Source organism: Nerophis lumbriciformis, linkage group LG25 (genome assembly GCF_033978685.3).
Source record: "Nerophis lumbriciformis linkage group LG25, RoL_Nlum_v2.1, whole genome shotgun sequence".
Taxonomy (NCBI): Eukaryota; Metazoa; Chordata; class Actinopteri; order Syngnathiformes; family Syngnathidae; genus Nerophis; species Nerophis lumbriciformis.
The window spans coordinates 35,975,692-35,994,302 of NC_084572.2; the positions used below are offsets into that span (position 1 = coordinate 35,975,692).

At 41.6% G+C, this 18,611-nt stretch overlaps 1 protein-coding gene across 1 annotated transcript; it reads right to left on the bottom strand.

The window, feature by feature from the left end:
- Positions 1-6,452: 6,452 nt before the first annotated feature.
- On the bottom strand, positions 6,453-11,444 carry LOC133622052 (rho-related GTP-binding protein RhoU-like). The gene is made up of 4 exons (XM_061984591.1): positions 11,069-11,444; positions 7,597-7,655; positions 7,390-7,419; positions 6,453-7,123 (listed from the first exon to the last, which is right to left on the bottom strand). The coding sequence occupies exons 1-4, from the start codon at positions 11,334-11,336 to the stop codon at positions 6,614-6,616; spliced, it is 867 nt and encodes a 288-aa protein (XP_061840575.1). The 5' UTR covers positions 11,337-11,444; the 3' UTR covers positions 6,453-6,613.
- Positions 11,445-18,611: the final 7,167 nt, after the last annotated feature.

Here is an 18,611-nt window from a genome sequence, read left to right on the forward strand (position 1 = left end):
CATGGGCTCAGGAACACTTCAGAAACCAACTGTCAGTAACTACAGTTGGTCGCTACATCTGTAAGTGCAAGTTAAAGCTCTACTATGCAAAGCGAAAGCCATTTATCAACAACACCCAGAGACGCCGCCGGCTTCGCTGGGCCCGAGCTCATCCAAGATGGACTGACGCAAAGTGGAAAAGTGTTCTGTGGTCTGACCAGTCCACGTTTCAAATTGTTTTTGGACACTGTCAATGTTGTGTCCTCTGGACCAAAGAGGAAAAGAACCATCCGGATTGTTATAGGCGCAAAGTGTAAAAGCCAGCATGTGTGATGGTATGGGGGTGTATTAGTGCCCAAGACATGGGTAACTTACACATCTGTGAAGGCACCATTAATGCTGAAAGGTACATACAGGTTTTGGAACAACATATGTTGTCATCCAAGCAACGTTACCATGGACGCCCCTGCTTATTTCAGCAAGACAATGCCAAGCCACGTGTTACAACAGCGTGGCTTCATAGTAAAAGAGTGCGGGTACTAGATTGGCCTGCCTGTAGTCCAGACCTGTCTCCCATTGAAAATGTGTGGCGCATTATGAAGTGTTTTGTACATAGAAAAATGTATCACAATAAATGAAGTTAAATGAGTAAATAGGAGTATAAGTGACAAAAGAAAAAAGAGAAGAAAAAAGGGTTCAAGTGTTTTAAAATAGTAATTAAATTGATCAATACATAGAAAATTAAAATACATAACGGAATAATAATAATTGATAGTTGAATAGAAATGAAAAATTACATAAATAAAGATAAATGATTAAATAAATGTAAAAAAAAATTACATATTTCAAGCCGGTGCTGTGATGAAGGAAAATGTGTTTTAAAAGTCTAAATGATAAATGAACACACAACATTGATCAATAATTAGAACACAAAAATTGAAATGTAAAAAGTTGACAAAATACAGAAATTAAAGAAAAACATTTTCAAAAAGTAAAATATAATAATAGATAGGATTAAATAAACTGGATAAATAAATGGAAAAATACATATTAAAATGTGTATTTTCTGTTTTATTAATTACAATATATAAAGATAAATGGTGAAATAAATACAATGGAGTGGGAAACCCTGACAGATTAAAGCAGTGATGAAGGAAAAAGAGAAGAAAAAAGTTTTGATAAATAAATAGATTGGAATAATTGCAATGTATCAGCAAATATAAAATAAATGACAGTGCATAAAGATGAACGATTAAATAAATAAAAATGAGTAAAGCCTGTGTAGTGACAAAGGGAAAAAAACAAAAAACAAATGGGAATAATTAAGATTGATCAATAAATAAAAAATCAATTCCAATGTATGAATATAAATGTCTGAATAAAAAAGTGTGTGGTTCCTTCTTTGGCTATTTTTAAGACCCTTCTTAAAACCCATTTTTATTCACTGGCTTTTAACCCAGCATGAGACTTTAAACTGTTTTTAACTTTTAACTTTTTTAACTGTTTTAAACTGCTTTTTATCCAACAAATTGTTCTTAGGGTAATTTGCTTTTGCTTTTTCAATGTCTATTTTTATTTCTGTTTTAAATGTTATTTTTTAGTCTGTCCTTTGCCTCTGTTTCTTTGTGGTGTACAGCTCTTTGTTCTTCAACTGTGCTTGTTTTTAAAGGGCTTTATAAATAAAGTTGGTATGGTATGGTACGGTATAAAGGAAAAAGAAGAACGTTTTGACGAATGAATTAGTGAATAATAATCACATAAATACAAATCTGTGAACTTGATGATTTAGATTAAGCAACAACTTTGATGATGTCATATTTAGCTTGATGTAATAAAAGCAGTGAAAAGTTATTGCATCATTATGTTTTAGCATCTATGTAATAACATAGTAATAACATGCATATCTGCAAAAAAAATAAAACATTCTGACTTATTGATGTGAGAAAATGTCTGTTTCATGCTCAGCTATCGTGCTAGTGCGCCCCCTGGTGGCTGTGGGCGGTGCTGGGATGAGATCGGAACGGTCCAGGAAGTGCTAGCATGTTCCGGCGCCGTTTTTTACGCGCATGTTCGACTTCCTCGCGTGTGTTCATCCTACAGCAAAAGTCCAAAATTAAGGACTCGTGCTCGGTCACTGGACCAACTGGTCGCGCGGAAGAAGCGGGTCAATCACGCTCCATATGCCGCTGTAATCCCGCCCAGGTGGTCCTGTCTGCTCCAATTAGAGGTGGCGCCTCCTTAGCGTCTTACCAGATTAGCGTCACGTCGCCCACCTAGGGACTTCAAGGCGGCATGTGACACAAGATGGCCGACAGAGCCCAGTCAAAAGCTCAAACCGGTACAGCGTGAATAATCTGTTCCCGGGTCCACCTGTGGCCGTCCTACTAGCTGTTTTGGGGGTTCTGGCAACGTTTGTTTCCTTAAGTGTAAAAAAATAAAATCTACAGACTTTTTTTTATCTCCAGTGTACAATTTGGAATTTTGTTTGAGACCAGAAAAAAACGTGAAGCAACATAAGCACATACGAGCACATATTACGACATACAAAACAAGACTTGCAACGGGAGGTATGGAATCCGTCGTCCATTATACCACCGGAAGGGGGAGAGTGAAGACATAGAACTGGGTGGGGTGTTTGTGTTGTAGTCCATGGGTGCGTGCCTAAAAATTGCTGCGCTGGGCATCGCGGCCTTTTGCCTGATGCCACAAAGTGACTTGGCGATGACACAGCTGGTTGCTATGCAGGCATTCAAAGTCTCGTCCAACAGAGTCAAAACACCCCATCCATCCATCCATCCATCTTCTTCCGCTTATCCGAGGTCGGGTCGCGGGGGCAGCAGTCTAAGCAGGGAAGCCCAGATTTCCCTCTCCCCAGCCACTTCGTCCAGCTCTTCCTGTGGGACCCCGAGGCATTCCCAGGCCAGCCGGGAGACATAGTCTTCCCAACGTGTCCTGGGTCTTCCCCGCGGCCTCCTACCGGTCGGACGTGCCCTAAACACCTCCCTAGGGAGGCGTTCGGGTGGCATCCTGACCAGATGCCCGAACCACCTCATCTGGCTCCTCTCCATGTGGAGGAGCAGCGGCTTTACTTTGAGTTTCCCCCGGATGGCAGAGCTTCTCACCCTATCTCTAAGGGAGAGCCCCGCCACCCGGCGGAGGAAACACATTTCGGCCGCTTGTACCCGTGATCTTGTCCTTTCGGTCATAACCCAAAGCTCATGACCATAGGTGAGGATGGGAACGTAGATCGACCGGTAAATTGAGAGCTTTGCCTTCCGGCTCAGCTCCTTCTTCACCACAACGGATCGATACAGCGTCCGCACTACTGCGGACGCCGCACCGATCCGCCTGTCGATCTCACGATCCACTCTTCCCTCACTCGTGAACAAGACTCCGAAGTACTTGAACTCCTCCACTTGGGGCAAGATCTCCTCCCCAACCCGGAGATGGCACTCCACCCTTTTCCGGGTGAGAACCATGGACTCTGACTTGGAGGTGCTGATTCACACCCCAGGTGTCCTTGAAAAAGGAGGCAAGGAATTTTAGAGCGGTCTCACTAGGTGTGATGACAGCGTGACCTTGCCGAGGCCAGTGCTGAGGGAGCCAAATTGTCGATAAGGTGTCACGGCGCGGTCTCGAACCCACAATTACCCTGCAGCAAGATCCTCCAACACTCTGTCTGGCAGTATGCCAGGACACGCCCCCGCACGCGCCGAGCACTTCACGCCCACTTCACGCCGCAGACTATCGGCAATCTGCGCACCTACAAATCATCAGAGCGGCAGCATAAAGACCAGTCAACCCTTGGAGTCTACGCCAGAACGTCGTTAACTCTTTGTAGTAAGCATTCACGTCTCTGGCTTCCCTCTTGTTGTCCTCGCACTCGTTCTCCTTGTCCTCCTTGTTCCCTCGTCTCATGTCTTTTGTTTCTCCTGCAGTACCCGTCTTGTCCCGTGTGCTCGAGCTCTGTGTCTCGACCTCCCTCCGGACTTCGGACTGCCTCCCTCGATCCTCGACCCCCGCCTGGACACGGACCGTGTCGCTTCTCTTCTGCCCTCGACCACCTGCTTGCTTACGGACTCCCTTTTCGCCTCGCCCTCTTGGACTGACGAAAGATTCATCCATCACGCACGTACAATACCGTCTGGTATTATTCACATGGTTAAAATCCCACATAGTCCTGCAACAAACACATAGAGTAGCATACACCTCCCACCTGACTCATCAAAGGTTACAATAAACCTGGTAACCTGAGTTTCGTTGTGGTGTTGTCTCCTTCCACCCTTCGAGTACATAACATAAGGACTGTTTTGTTTAGGGCGAGCAGACGCATTCCAAAAGATCTTCTACTCGAGTTGTCCATCCTGGCTCTCAAATTGATCATGATTTCGCCTTTCAGACTGGAAAGCTTCCCTGTGATGTTATCCAGTTTGGGATTTAGTTCAGAAACCACAACAGTCTGGGTGCCCACAGCTCTGCTCATCCGTGAATCCTGCTTGGTGGCTTTGAGGTAGCTTAAACGGCCGCCAGCATCTTGCAGATGTGTTGATACTCTAATCAGCAGATGTCCTGTTAGCATGATCCTGAATAAGTAGATGTCTCCAACGTCCTAGCCTGAAAAAACCCCATAGGCACACAACTCTCCACTTCTCCAGCAGGACAGGCAGGTTCCCCCGAACCTGAGCTTCTCGTCGAGAATGTCTTGTCCATTTCATTGAGAGGTCAGTCAAAAAATTTTATCTTTTTGAACCGCCCTTAAGCATGTTGTTAGGTTAGACAAGAAACTCTTAAAAACAAAGTTTCAACCAAGTAGAAGAATATCTAGGGGTTTCGCTTCGACCATTTCTGTCGCAATTTGTATGTTTAGGTATATAAACATTGCCATCCTGGCCAGCGCCTGCCAGAACATGTTTGAGCGAGTCAGAGTTTATACGTTCTTGCTGGGCCTGGACTGTCTGAACCTAACAGAGCGCGTTTCGGCAAGTGTTTGTCGGAGCATGTTTCGACAGAAATGTTTTGTGTTCCGTTCGGCAAGTGGTTGCCCTTCTGCATACGTGGTGTGACTGCACGTCAGATCTTGTCTCGGCCCCCAGTGGATTGGCGCGACGCCTCAATTCAGCCAGTTTGCCTATCTTGTGCAAGGGACAGGTGATCATCTCAGGACGGCTTACCGCAAGAACTTTACATTCTAAAACTCAGATATGGCTCAATGGCTATGCCGGCAGCGACCGGAATTAAGTAATCTACGATTGGTGGAGTCCTTTGCCGGTTTGGTCTGGCCCAAAGCAAGAATCCTATGACATTCAGGCCGTTTACAGCAAGGGGCGGACCGATAATCCAAAGAGGTTCATTAGGTCTTCAAAAATTATGTGATTTTGTTATTCTTATAGCCAGACCTGTTTATTTCCATACCTGACGGTTTCAGCCACAACTGTTGCCTTCCTCAGAAGTTGTCACGTGATGTTGCTGTGACGTGTCTGGCCAGCTGATTTAAACAGTTTTTGGCGCTGTCTTCCTGCTCATAGTAGCATGCTGACAGTGCCATCTGCAGTCCAACCTCTTCAGGACTGTGTCCCAGGTGTGGGAAAACCGACAGCTGAAGCAGCCAGGCAAAAATTCACCGAAAGGTGACCTTTCTGAGGTGGCTCATGACAATGCCCTAGCTCTCATTGTACTTCAGGAGGGTTGCAACTTCCTTCTTGTCCAACTTGACAAGGGCCGGCATGGCAGCACGACTGGGGTAGACAAGAGCCTGGGTGCAATCTCTGGTACCTCAGTAAACACTTGGCTGCATCCGCCTTCTTTGACGATCACGTCCCCCTGAGAGATGAAGAAGTGAATGGTGACGGCCATCGAGAAGATTAAAGACACTGAACACTGGCCCGGGCGGATCGTGGTCGACCTCTACGTCAAAGAGCTGGAGCAGAAAGCTGAAACAGACTTCTGCATGACATCCGGCAAGCTTCTCTTCGAACGACTTGCGATTGACATGTCTTTCTTGGAGTCAGACCCAACTACCTGGTAGAGCGCAGACAACGATCACACGAGGCGAGGAATCGCTCTCATGCAGCAGTTCAGCCTGGTACTCAACAAAGAAGAGGCACAGCTGTAGTACTTGCTTTGAGTCGTCAAGCGTCAATGCAAAGAGCACCAGAACTGAGAACACCCGAGGCCGCCATGCACTGTGAAGAATGTGATTTTTTGTGCCGCCCTAGGCTTTATTTTAAAATGTGTAGTGAAGGCTTTTTTTTTACAAAGCTGTGGGCATACACAATATCTGGCTAGGGGTGGGTCAGAGGCGTTATGTCCGTACCAGAAGAAGTTTTGAAGAACGAGGTTTTGAGCGCCTCTACTCTCAAAAGTGGAGCAAATCAGTGAAGGAGATGATTTATATTGTTCATAAACACAAATTACTTCCAGAACATCAGTCAAAAGTCCCTTTTGCAACATTTAAGGAGCTTCACTTTCGGGTTTGTACATTTTATTTTTGGCAGGAGTCAAACACGTCCACATGAAAACAGGCCGTCAGGCGCCTGCCAAAGCAACGGGTGGTGCCTTGATCACTAGTGCTAAGACCATGTCAGCCAATCAGAGGCCTGAAGAGAGTCGTGTGTGGAAAAGACACATGAGCGGGTCAAGCAGTCAGCTGATCACAGTTGTGTTCTCCGACTAGACATTGGATCTTCCTCCACCATGTCTCTGACAGCTTCTTGATCTTGTCTGGGGTCTTCCTCTTCAAGGTGAGTTTCTGCGGCCGCACGTCGCCCCCAATGCTGCTGCCATCTTGTGTCTGACGTACGCTGGCAAAAATGGCTGAGTCGAACGCCTCCTTGAGGTTCTTCTGGGTCAGGGCCGAGCACTCGGCAAAGCCCGCGGCGCCCAGCTGCTGGGCCAGCTGCCGGCCTTCCTCCGAGCCCACCGGCCGCTCCCGGTTCTGAGCCAGTTGTATGAGTACCTGGACGTCCTCCCGCAGGTCCAGCTGGGTCCCCACGAGGACGAGCGGCGCGCCGGGACAGTGCTGGCGGATCTCGGGCACCCACCTGTGGGTCAGGTTGCGGAAGGAATCGGGTCGGACCACGCTGTAGCACAGCAGAAAGACGTCAGCGTTTTTGTAGCAGAGAGGACGGAGACGATCCAGCTCGTCCTGAAACACGGAAGACAGACTGCGTCAGGATTGTTAGAGCCCAACCACCATCTTGGATAAGAGCAGCCTAGCGATGACAAACTGGATCCGAACTGGATTCAACTTGTTGTTTCTACAGCTTCTGATTTTCACTCTTCAATGTTTGGATTCTGGACAATTTTAAAGAGAACGGAATCATCTAAAAGAGCAAAGTAGTTGTCGTCACACCCTGGAGGAGGCAATCAAGACTAATTGCTCACGGAGAGGGGGAATAACTGATCACTTACATTGATCGCTCCGTCATCAACTCCCCATTTCTAGAAGGCACACAGACAGAAAAAACATAATATATTACACAAAATGACATGTTATATGTATGTATATATGTATATCTGTATATATATATATACAGTATGTATGTATGTATGTATACACACACGTGAGTACATCCTGCAGGTGAAGCGCACATACATGTACACCTGCTCATGTCTCACCTGTCCAGCCGTGTCGCAAAGTTGCAGCCTGACCGGCGTCCCGTCCACCGCCACCACCACTGAGGAGACACAACGGATAATTCTGTACGAGCGTTTTTCCATCCATCCATTTCCTACCGCTTGTCCCTCTCGGGGTTCGTGCGGGTCGGGGGGGGGGGGGTGGCTGGAGCCTATCCCAGCTGCACTTAGGCGGAAGGCGGAATACACCCTGGACAAGGAGGTAACAGGGGACCGCAGATGTGACAACCCACCCACCCTGGGCAACCAGTGCAATGGACGTCGAGTGGATCTAGTTTCTCATGAAAGGTTTCTCATTGTAGCCCATTGGGTTGAGTTTTTCCTTGCCCTGATGTTGGATCTGAGCCGAGGATGTCGTTGTGGCTTGTGCAGCCCTTTGAGACACTCGTGATTTAGGGCTATATAAATAAACGTTGATTGATTGATTGATTGATTGATTGATTAAAGGAAGGCGGTGTACACCCTGGACAAGGAAGGCGGGGTACGCTCTGGACAAGGAAGGCGGTGTACACCCTGGACGAGTGTCGCCCTCATGGCAGGGCCAACACAGATAGACATTCACACACTTTCTGTATTTCTAACAATTCCCTTTATTGTTATTACTAATATTATTATTACTACAATTTAATTACTACTTGTAGTAGTATTTTCATCACGACGCCTACTATTACTACTATTATTACTATTACCATTATCATGCTGGTGACAAATTCTTATTGTTATATTATTATTATTATTACCACATTATTATCATTATTATTACAACTACTACTAAAATTCCTATTATTACTACGACTGCTATTGTTAATTCTATAATCATTACTACTACTACTACTAATACTATGACTACTATTATTAGTATTATTATTACTATCATTATTATTACTACCATTATTATTACTATTTTGATTGCTATATCATTATGACTACTATCAATATTATTATTACTACTACTATTAATATTATTACTACTATTATTATTATTGCTGTTATTATTAGTATTATTATGCACAAGATAATAGTGTAGCTGAACAAACAGTGAATCATTTCAAAGTGATAAAGTCTCGTTGCCAACCGCGATATTCGCCTCCGTAGCTCCAGCGGCAACACACCCTCACTGTGCCCGGAAAGCCCCCTCATATTTCGGGGAGCTCGCAGGAGAAATGCCGGTTTCAATGCTGGGCGTATTCACTTAGGGACCGTCAACAAATTACTATTGTGTTGAATAGAGTTTGTTAAAAAAAAAAAGAAAATAGTGTATATCTTCTAAATCAAAGCACCAGACATATAATTATAATTATTCCTACTTGATAATACTGTGCACAGCCATTATTCTCTGATATTAACATTCAAATGATTTTATATTATATATTTAATATAATTTATATCTTTAATTGAATTTATAGCTTTAATATAAAAAAAATTATGATTTTTTTTTTTTCAACAGAGTTTAGACCATGTGACCTAGAAACCTAATTTAACTTAATATTAGTAGTGATAGCTTTCTTGTGTAAATCAAAACTATCTATTTTCAAATTTGAGTTTCATAGGATTGATTTTCAATAGCTTCCAGGTCATGTGACCAAACAATGCCAGCCTTGTAACATCATGCACACATTTTTATTTTCAAAATTGACTCTAATAGGATTTTATGTACATTTTTAATATTAAAACTCATGGTTTCGTTTCAATAGCTTCTAAGACAGGTCATGTGACCTTGAAACTGAAATCCACTTGACATTAGTCGTGCTAGCTTTTTAGCATTATGCATACCTTTTTAGCTCTTAAAATGGACTTTAATAGGATTTTATTTTTAGAAAATGTATATGAAAAATGAAGGCTGTTTTTCAATAGCTTCAATGTGACATATGAACTTACTTCGACTTGATATTGGTGGTGCTGGACTCGCAGTGGAATGCACAACTTTTTTTTTCATATTTTAAAATTAATAGGGTTTTATAAAATGTCAATAAAAGCTTGTGTTGGTACAAGATTGCATTTTAAGTTTAAAATTGCAATGACATCGTGACAGTTGATCAAGCTTAAATATTTGTGTTATTATTCCACTTTAAATTGTTTATAAAAATATTTATATATATACTTAGTAGATCAAAACAAACAAAAACGAAAAATAGAAACTGGAATAAAGTCCCATCATATTACCAAGAAGCGCTTGAAAAAAATGTGTGATTTTTTTCTTTGCTATTAAATTTCTTATAAAATGCTATTAAATTCAAATTTTAAAATAAAAAGGTGTCCCTGACACTGGGAGCTATTTTAAAAACCATGAGTTTTATATTTAAAAAATATACAAAATCATATTAAAGTCAAATCTGAACTTAAAAAGGTGCGCATGATACTATGAAGCTAGCACACGTAGAATTAAATTTTAGGTTATATGACCTGGGAGCTATTGAAAAGAAAACACAATTTTTAATATCAAATTTAAAAAAAAATCCTATACAAAAATCACATTTCAAAATAAAAAGGTGTGCATGACATTACAAGGCAAGCTTTACGTTTTAATGGTTTTTCAAGTTTAAGTTTTTAGGTCACATGACCTGAAAGCTAAATGAAAAGAAAACATTATTTTTAATATTTGAAAAATGCATAAAAACCTTTAGAAACTCAAAAAAAGTGAAAATAAGTAGGTGTGCAAGATAATACAAAGCTAGTACTAATAATATCAAGCGGAAATAAGTGATTAGGTCACATGACCTGGAATCTATTTAAAAAATATTTTTTATATTAAAATAAATACAATTTAATCCCATCCATCCATTTTCTACCGCTTATTCCCTTTGGGGTCGCTGGAGCCTATCTCAGCTACAATCGGGCGGAAGGCGGGGTACACCCTGGACAAGTCGCCACCTCATCGCAGGGCCAACACAGATAGACAGACAACATTCACACTCACATCCACACACTAGGGCCAATTTAGTGTTGCCAATCAACTTATCCCCAGGTGCATGTCTTTGGAGGTGGGAGGAAGCCGGAGTACCCGGAGGGAACCCACGCAGTCACGGGGAGAACACGCAAACTCCACACAGAAAGATCCCGAGCCCGGGATTGAACCCAAGACTACTCAGGACCTTCGTATTGTGAGGCAGATGCACTAACCCCAATACAATTTAATAAATGATACAATTATAAAATAACGTCTATGCACGATTTGCTGAAGCAGGGCTAATAATATGACTTTTTTATGGATTAGTTTGTGTTTTAATTTAGAAGATATTAATTTTTTTAACAAACTCTTTTCAACACAATAGCACTTTGTTGACGGTCCCTAAACATACACCAGTGTTGACAGCGGCACCTCTCCTGCAAGCTCCCCGCAGAATGAGAGAGGCAGCCCGGGCACAGAGAGGGGGATCTCCCGCCGGAGCTGCGGAGGCGGATATTCCAACGCCCTTCGTGAAACCAACTTCACCGCGGTTCGCAGGTGTCTTACCTGTGAAGTTGTCGAAGGCGGTGGGCACGTACACCGTGGGGTATCCGTTGGTGGTGTAGCTGACCACCAGACTGGTCTTGCCCACCGCGCCGTCCCCGACCAGCACGCAGTTGACCCGGCGCTCCGGGGCGGGGCCCGAGCGGCGCCGCTTCAGGGCCAGCGGGAAGTCGCGGCTCCTGTGGCGGCGAGGCGGCGACGAGGAGGCGACGGCGGGCTCCGAGGCGCGGCGGCGGGGCTTGTGTCCTCCTCTGACGTCCGGGGGGAGCATGGCTGCAGAAGACGAAGTACGGCGGGAGAATGTGAGCGTCCTCGCGGGGACAGCAGGTGCTGTGCGCGGCCGCGATAAGAAGCTTATTGCGCGCAGCAAAGCTCCTCTAAGTGAAGGTGGAAGATCTCACTGACGTCTATGTTGACCTCTGACCCCTGACCTCAGCTTCATATTACTGACCACTACGCTCTTGTCAAATAAAAGATCTTTGATCAGTGTTTTTGTTGTGTTTGATCCTAAAAACAGCAATCTACTTTACGGATCACGATGCAATTTTTACGGATCTCCTGCAAAAATGCCAGTCAAAGATCCTCTAAAGATCCTTAAAAACAGCAGAGCGCCCCTGCCATAGAGGATCTTTGATGATTGTTTCTTTGGTTGTTTCTTTTGCAACTGCAGCTAGAGCCCTCCTGACATATAGAGGATCTTTGGCGTGGGTTTTGCAGGAGATTCGGAAGCACAACCACATCACTCTTGTCAAAGAGAGGAGGATCTTTGACCGGCATTTTTGCAGTAGATCCTTGCAAACAGCACACCACTCTTGTCAAAGAGAGGATCTTTGAACTGCAGATCGCTCCTGTCATATAGAGAATCTAATTTATAGAAGTAGATCATTCTGCTTGTTTAAGAAACTACTGCAATAATGCTAGTCAAAGATCCTCTAAAGCAGCGGTCCCCAACCACCGGGCCGCGGCCCAGTACCGGTCCGTGGACCGATTGGTACCGGGCCGCACAAGAAATAAAAAAAATAAATAAATAAAAATAAAAAATAAAAAAATAAAATATATATATATATATATATATATATATATATATATATATATATGTTTTTTTTTTTTTTTTTTTTTTTTTTTTTTTATTATGAAATCAACATAAAAAACACAATATATACATTATATATCAATATATATGTATGTTTTTTGGGGTTTTTTTGTCATAAAGAAATACAATCATGTGTGCTTACGGACTGTATCCCTGCAGACTGTATTGATTTATATTGATATATAATGTATATATATATTGTGTTTTTTATGTTGATTTAATTTTAAAAAAAAATTTTAAAAAAAAGAAAAACATTTTTTTTAATTTTTTTTTTATTTCTTCTGCGGCCCGGTACCAATCGGTCTAGTGCCTGGTACCGGGCCGTGGCTTTGTGATTGGGGACCACTGCTCTACACAACAGGAGCACTCTGCAGTTATTTAGGGCCTTTTGCAAGAACAAATAAAACAACACTCATCAAAGATCCTCTATTTGACAAGAGCACTCTGCATTTTTTTAAAGATCTGTAGTGGAACTTCGATTGGCATTTTGGCTGTAGATCTTTAAAAACAGCAGCAGTTTGCTCTGCTGTTTTTAGGAAATACTACCAAAATGCCAGTCAAAGATCATCTATTTGACAAGAGTGATGTGGTTATGTTTAGGAATCTCCTGCAAAAACCCTTGTCAAAGATCCTCTATACGTCAGGAGGGCTCTGCAGTTGTTAAGGAACTTTTGCAAAAAAAAAAACACCCCAAAAAAAATAATCATCAAAGATCGTCTATGACAGGAACGCTTTGCTGTTTTTAAGGATCTTTAGAGGATCTTTGACTAGCATTATTGCAGTAGATCCTTCAAAAAGCAGAGTGATATTTTTCTATAAATTAGATCCCCAATATAAGAGGAGCGCTCTGCAGTTCAAAGATCCTCTCTTTGACAAAAGTGGTGAGCTGTTTGCAAAGATCTACTGCAAAAATGCCAATCAAAGATCCTCTACAAGACAGAAGTACTCTGCAGTTATTCAAAAATAAAACAACACTCATCAAAGATCCGCTACTTGATAGGAGCAGTCGGCATGTTTAAGGATCTTTGACTGGCATTTTGGCAGCAGTGTCCTCTGCTGTTTTAAGGATCTACTGCAAAAATACCAGTCAAAGATCCTCTCTTCAACAAGAGTGATGTGGTTATGTTTAGGAATCTCCTGCAAAAACCCTTGTCAAAGATCCTCTATATGTCAGGAGGGCTCTGCAGTTGTTAAGGAACTTTTGCAAAAAAAAAAATAATAATAATAATCATCTCTGATCCTCTATGACAGGAACGCGCTGCTGTTTTTAAGGATCTTTAGAGGATCTTTGACTAGCATTAATGCAGTAGATCCTTAAAAAAGCAGAGTGATATTTTTCTATAAATTAGATCCTCAATATAAGAGGAGCGCTCTGCAGTTCAAAGATCCTTTCTTTGACAAAAGTGGTGTGCTGTTTGCAAAGATCTACTGCAAAAATGCCAATCAAAGATCCTCTACAGGACAGAAGTACTCTGCAGTTATTTAAAAATAAAACAACACTCATCAAAGATCCGCTTCTTAAAAGGAGCAGTCGGCATGTTTAAGGATCTTTGACTGGCATTTTGGCAGCAGTGTCCTCTGCTGTTTTAAGGATCTACTGCAAAAATGCCAGTCAAAGATCCTCTCTTCGACAAGAGTGATGTGGTTATGTTTAGGAATCTCCTGCAAAAACCCAAGCCAAAGATCCTCTATATGTCAGGAGGGCTCTGCAGTTGTTAAGGAACTTTTGCAAAAAAACCAACCCAAAGAAATAATCATCAAAGATCCTCTATGACAGGAACGCTCTGCTGTTTTTAAGGATCTTTGACTAGCATTATTGCAGTAGATCCTTAAAAAAGCAGAGTGATATTTTTCTATAAATTAGATCCTCAATATAAGAGGAGCGCTCTGCAGTTCAAAGATCCTCTCTTTGACAAAAGTGGTGTGCTGTTTGCAAAGATCTACTGCAAAAATGCCAATCAAAGATCCTCTACAAGACAGAAGTACTCTGCAGTTATTCAAAAATAAAACAACACTCATCAAAGATCCGCTACTTGATAGGAGCAGTCGGCATGTTTAAGGATCTTTGACTGGCATTTTGGCAGCAGTGTCCTCTGCTGTTTTAAGGATCTACTGCAAAAATACCAGTCAAAGATCCTCTCTTCGACAAGAGTGATGTGGTTAGGTTTAGGAATCTCCTGCAAAAACCCTTGTCAAAGATCCTCTATATGTCAGGAGGGCTCTGCAGTTGTTAAGGAACTTTTGCAAAAAAAATAATAATAATAATAATCATCTCTGATCCTCTATGACAGGAACGCGCTGCTGTTTTTAAGGATCTTTAGAGGATCTTTGACTAGCATTAATGCAGTAGATCCTTAAAAAAGCAGAGTGATATTTTTCTATAAATTAGATCCTCAATATAAGAGGAGCGCTCTGCAGTTCAAAGATCCTTTCTTTGACAAAAGTGGTGTGCTGTTTGCAAAGATCTACTGCAAAAATGCCAATCAAAGATCCTCTACTGGCCAGAAGTACTCTGCAGTTATTTAAAAATAAAACAACACTCATCAAAGATCCGCTTCTTAAAAGGAGCAGTCGGCATGTTTAAGGATCTTTGACTGGCATTTTGGCAGCAGTGTCCTCTGCTGTTTTAAGGATCTACTGCAAAAATGCCAGTCAAAGATCCTCTCTTCGACAAGAGTGATGTGGTTATGTATAGGAATCTCCTGCAAAAACCCAAGCCAAAGATCCTCTATATGTCAGGAGGGCTCTGCAGTTGTTAAGGAACTTTTGCAAAAAAACCAACCCAAAGAAATAATCATCAAAGATCCTCTATGACAGGAACGCTCTGCTGTTTTTAAGGATCTTTGACTAGCATTATTGCAGTAGATCCTTAAAAAAGCAGAGTGATATTTTTCTATAAATTAGATCCTCAATATAAGAGGAGCGCTCTGCAGTTCAAAGATCCTCTCTTTGACAAAAGTGGTGTGCTGTTTGCAAAGATCTACTGCAAAAATGCCAATCAAAGATCCTCTACAGGACAGAAGTACTCTGCAGTTATTTAAAAATAAAACAACACTCATCAAAGATCCGCTACTTGATAGGAGCAGTCGGCATGTTTAAGGATCTTTGACTGGCATTTTGGCAGCAGTGTCCTCTGCTGTTTTAAGGATCTACTGCAAAAATACCAGTCAAAGATCCTCTCTTCAACAAGAGTGATGTGGTTAGGTTTAGGAATCTCCTGCAAAAACCCTTGTCAAAGATCCTGTATATGTCAGGAGAGCTCTGCAGTTGTTAAGGAACTTTTGCAAAAAAAAAAAAATAATAATAATCATCTCTGATCCTCTATGACAGGAACGCGCTGCTGTTTTTAAGGATCTTTAGAGGATCTTTGACTAGCATTATTGCAGTAGATCCTTAAAAAAGCAGAGTGATATTTTTCTATAAATTAGATCCTCAATATAAGAGGAGCGCTCTGCAGTTCAAAGATCCTCTCTTTGACAAAAGTGGTGTGCTGTTTGCAAAGATCTACTGCAAAAATGCCAATCAAAGATCCTCTACAGGACAGAAGTACTCTGCAGTTATTTAAAAATAAAACAACACTCATCAAAGATCCGCTACTTGATAGGAGCAGTCGGCATGTTTAAGGATCTTTGACTGGCATTTTGGCAGCAGTGTCCTCTGCTGTTTTAAGGATCTACTGCAAAAATACCAGTCAAAGATCCTCTCTTCAACAAGAGTGATGTGGTTAGGTTTAGGAATCTCCTGCAAAAACCCTTGTCAAAGATCCTCTATATGTCAGGAGAGCTCTGCAGTTGTTAAGGAACTTTTGCAAAAAAATAATAATAATAATAATCATCTCTGATCCTCTATGACAGGAACGCGCTGCTGTTTTTAAGGATCTTTAGAGGATCTTTGACTAGCATTATTGCAGTAGATCCTTAAAAAAGCAGAGTGATATTTTTCTATAAATTAGATCCCCAATATAAGAGGAGCGCTCTGCAGTTCAAAGATCCTCTCTTTGACAAAAGTGGTGTGCTGTTTGCAAAGATCTACTGCAAAAATGCCAATCAAAGATCCTCTACTGGCCAGAAGTACTCTGCAGTTATTTAAAAATAAAACAACACTCATCAAAGATCCGCTACTTGATAGGAGCAGTCGGCATGTTTAAGGATCTTTGACTGGCATTTTGGCAGCAGTGTCCTCTGCTGTTTTAAGGATCTACTGCAAAAATACCAGTCAAAGATCCTCTCTTCAACAAGAGTGATGTGGTTAGGTTTAGGAATCTCCTGCAAAAACCCTTGTCAAAGATCCTCTATATGTCAGGAGGGCTCTGCAGTTGTTAAGGAACTTTTGCACAAAAAAAAATAATAATAATAATCATCTCTGATCCTCTATGACAGGAACGCGCTGCTGTTTTTAAGGATCTTTAGAGGATCTTTGACTAGCATTATTGCAGTAGATCCTTAAAAAAGCAGAGTGATATTTTTCTATAAATTAGATCCCCAATATAAGAGGAGCGCTCTGCAGTTCAAAGATCCTTTCTTTGACAAAAGTGGTGTGCTGTTTGCAAAGATCTACTGCAAAAATGCCAATCAAAGATCCTCTACTGGCCAGAAGTACTCTGCAGTTATTTAAAAATAAAACAACACTCATCAAAGATCCGCTACTTGATAGGAGCAGTCGGCATGTTTAAGGATCTTCGACTGGCATTTTGGCAGCAGTGTCCTCTGCTGTTTTAAGGATATGCCAGTCAAAGATCCTCTCTTCGACAAGAGTGATGTGGTTATGTTTAGGAATCTCCTGCAAAAACCCTTGTCAAAGATCCTCTATATGTCAGGAGGGCTCTGCAGTTGTTAAGGAACTTTTGCAAAAAAAACAACCCAAAGAAATTATCATCAAAGATCCTCTATGACAGGAACGCTCTGCTGTTTTTAAGGATCTTTAGAGGATCTTTGACTAGCATTATTGCAGTAGATCCTGAAAAAAGCAGAGTGATATTTTTCTATAAATTAGATCCTCAATATAAGAGGAGCGCTCTGCAGTTCAAAGATCCTCTCTTTGACAAAAGTGGTGTGCTGTTTGCAAAGATCTACTGCAAAAATGCCAATCAAAGATCCTCTACAAGACAGAAGTACTCTGCAGTTATTCAAAAATAAAACAACACTCATCAAAGATCCGCTACTTGATAGGAGCAGTCGGCATGTTTAAGGATCTTTGACTGGCATTTTGGCAGCAGTGTCCTCTGCTGTTTTAAGGATATGCCAGTCAAAGATCCTCTCTTCGACAAGAGTGATGTGGTTATGTTTAGGAATCTCCTGCAAAAACCCTTGTCAAAGATCCTCTATATGTCATGAGGGCTCTGCAGTTGTTAAGGAACTTTTGCAAAAAATAATAATAATAATAATAATCATCTCTGATCCTCTATGACAGGAACGCGCTGCTGTTTTTAAGGATCTTTAGAGGATCTTTGACTAGCATTAATGCAGTAGATCCTTAAAAAAGCAGAGTGATATTTTTCTATAAATTAGATCCTCAATATAAGAGGAGCGCTCTGCAGTTCAAAGATCCTCTCTTTGACAAAAGTGGTGTGCTGTTTGCAAAGATCTACTGCAAAAATGCCAATCAAAGATCCTCTACAAGACAGAAGTACTCTGCAGTTATTCAAAAATAAAACAACACTCATCAAAGATCCGCTACTTGATAGGAGCAGTCGGCATGTTTAAGGATCTTTGACTGGCATTTTGGCAGCAGTGTCCTCTGCTGTTTTAAGGATCTACTGCAAAAATACCAGTCAAAGATCCTCTCTTCAACAAGAGTGATGTGGTTAGGTTTAGGAATCTCCTGCAAAAACCCTTGTCAAAGATCCTCTATATGTCAGGAGGGCTCTGCAGTTGTTAAGGAACTTTTGCAAAAAAAATAATAATAATAATAATCATCTCTGATCCTCTATGACAGGAACGCGCTGCTGTTTTTAAGGATCTTTAGAGGATCTTTGACTAGCATTAATGCAGTAGATCCTTAAAAAAGCAGAGTGATATTTTTCTATAAATTAGATCCTCAATATAAGAGGAGCGCTCTGCAGTTCAAAGATCCTCTCTTTGACAAAAGTGGTGTGCTGTTTGCAAAGATCTACTGCAAAAATGCCAATCAAAGATCCTCTACTGGCCAGAAGTACTCTGCAGTTATTTAAAAATAAAACAACACTCATCAAAGATCCGCTTCTTAAAAGGAGCAGTCGGCATGTTTAAGGATCTTTGACTGGCATTTTGGCAGCAGTGTCCTCTGCTGTTTTAAGGATCTACTGCAAAAATGCCAGTCAAAGATCCTCTCTTCGACAAGAGTGATGTGGTTATGTTTAGGAATCTCCTGCAAAAACCCAAGCCAAAGATCCTCTATATGTCAGGAGGGCTCTGCAGTTGTTAAGGAACTTTTGCAAAAAAACCAACCCAAAGAAATAATCATCAAAGATCCTCT

Coding starts and splice junctions, on each gene's coding strand:
- LOC133622052 (XM_061984591.1), bottom strand. CDS start 11,336: ATGCTCCCCCCGGACGTCAGAGGAGGACACAAGCCCCGCCGCCGCGCC. Junction 7,656..11,068: donor CGCCTTCGACAACTTCACAG/GTAAGACACCTG, acceptor GTGTCTCCTCAG/TGGTGGTGGCGGTGGACGGG. Junction 7,420..7,596: donor TTTGCGACACGGCTGGACAG/GTGAGACATGAG, acceptor TGTGCCTTCTAG/AAATGGGGAGTTGATGACGG.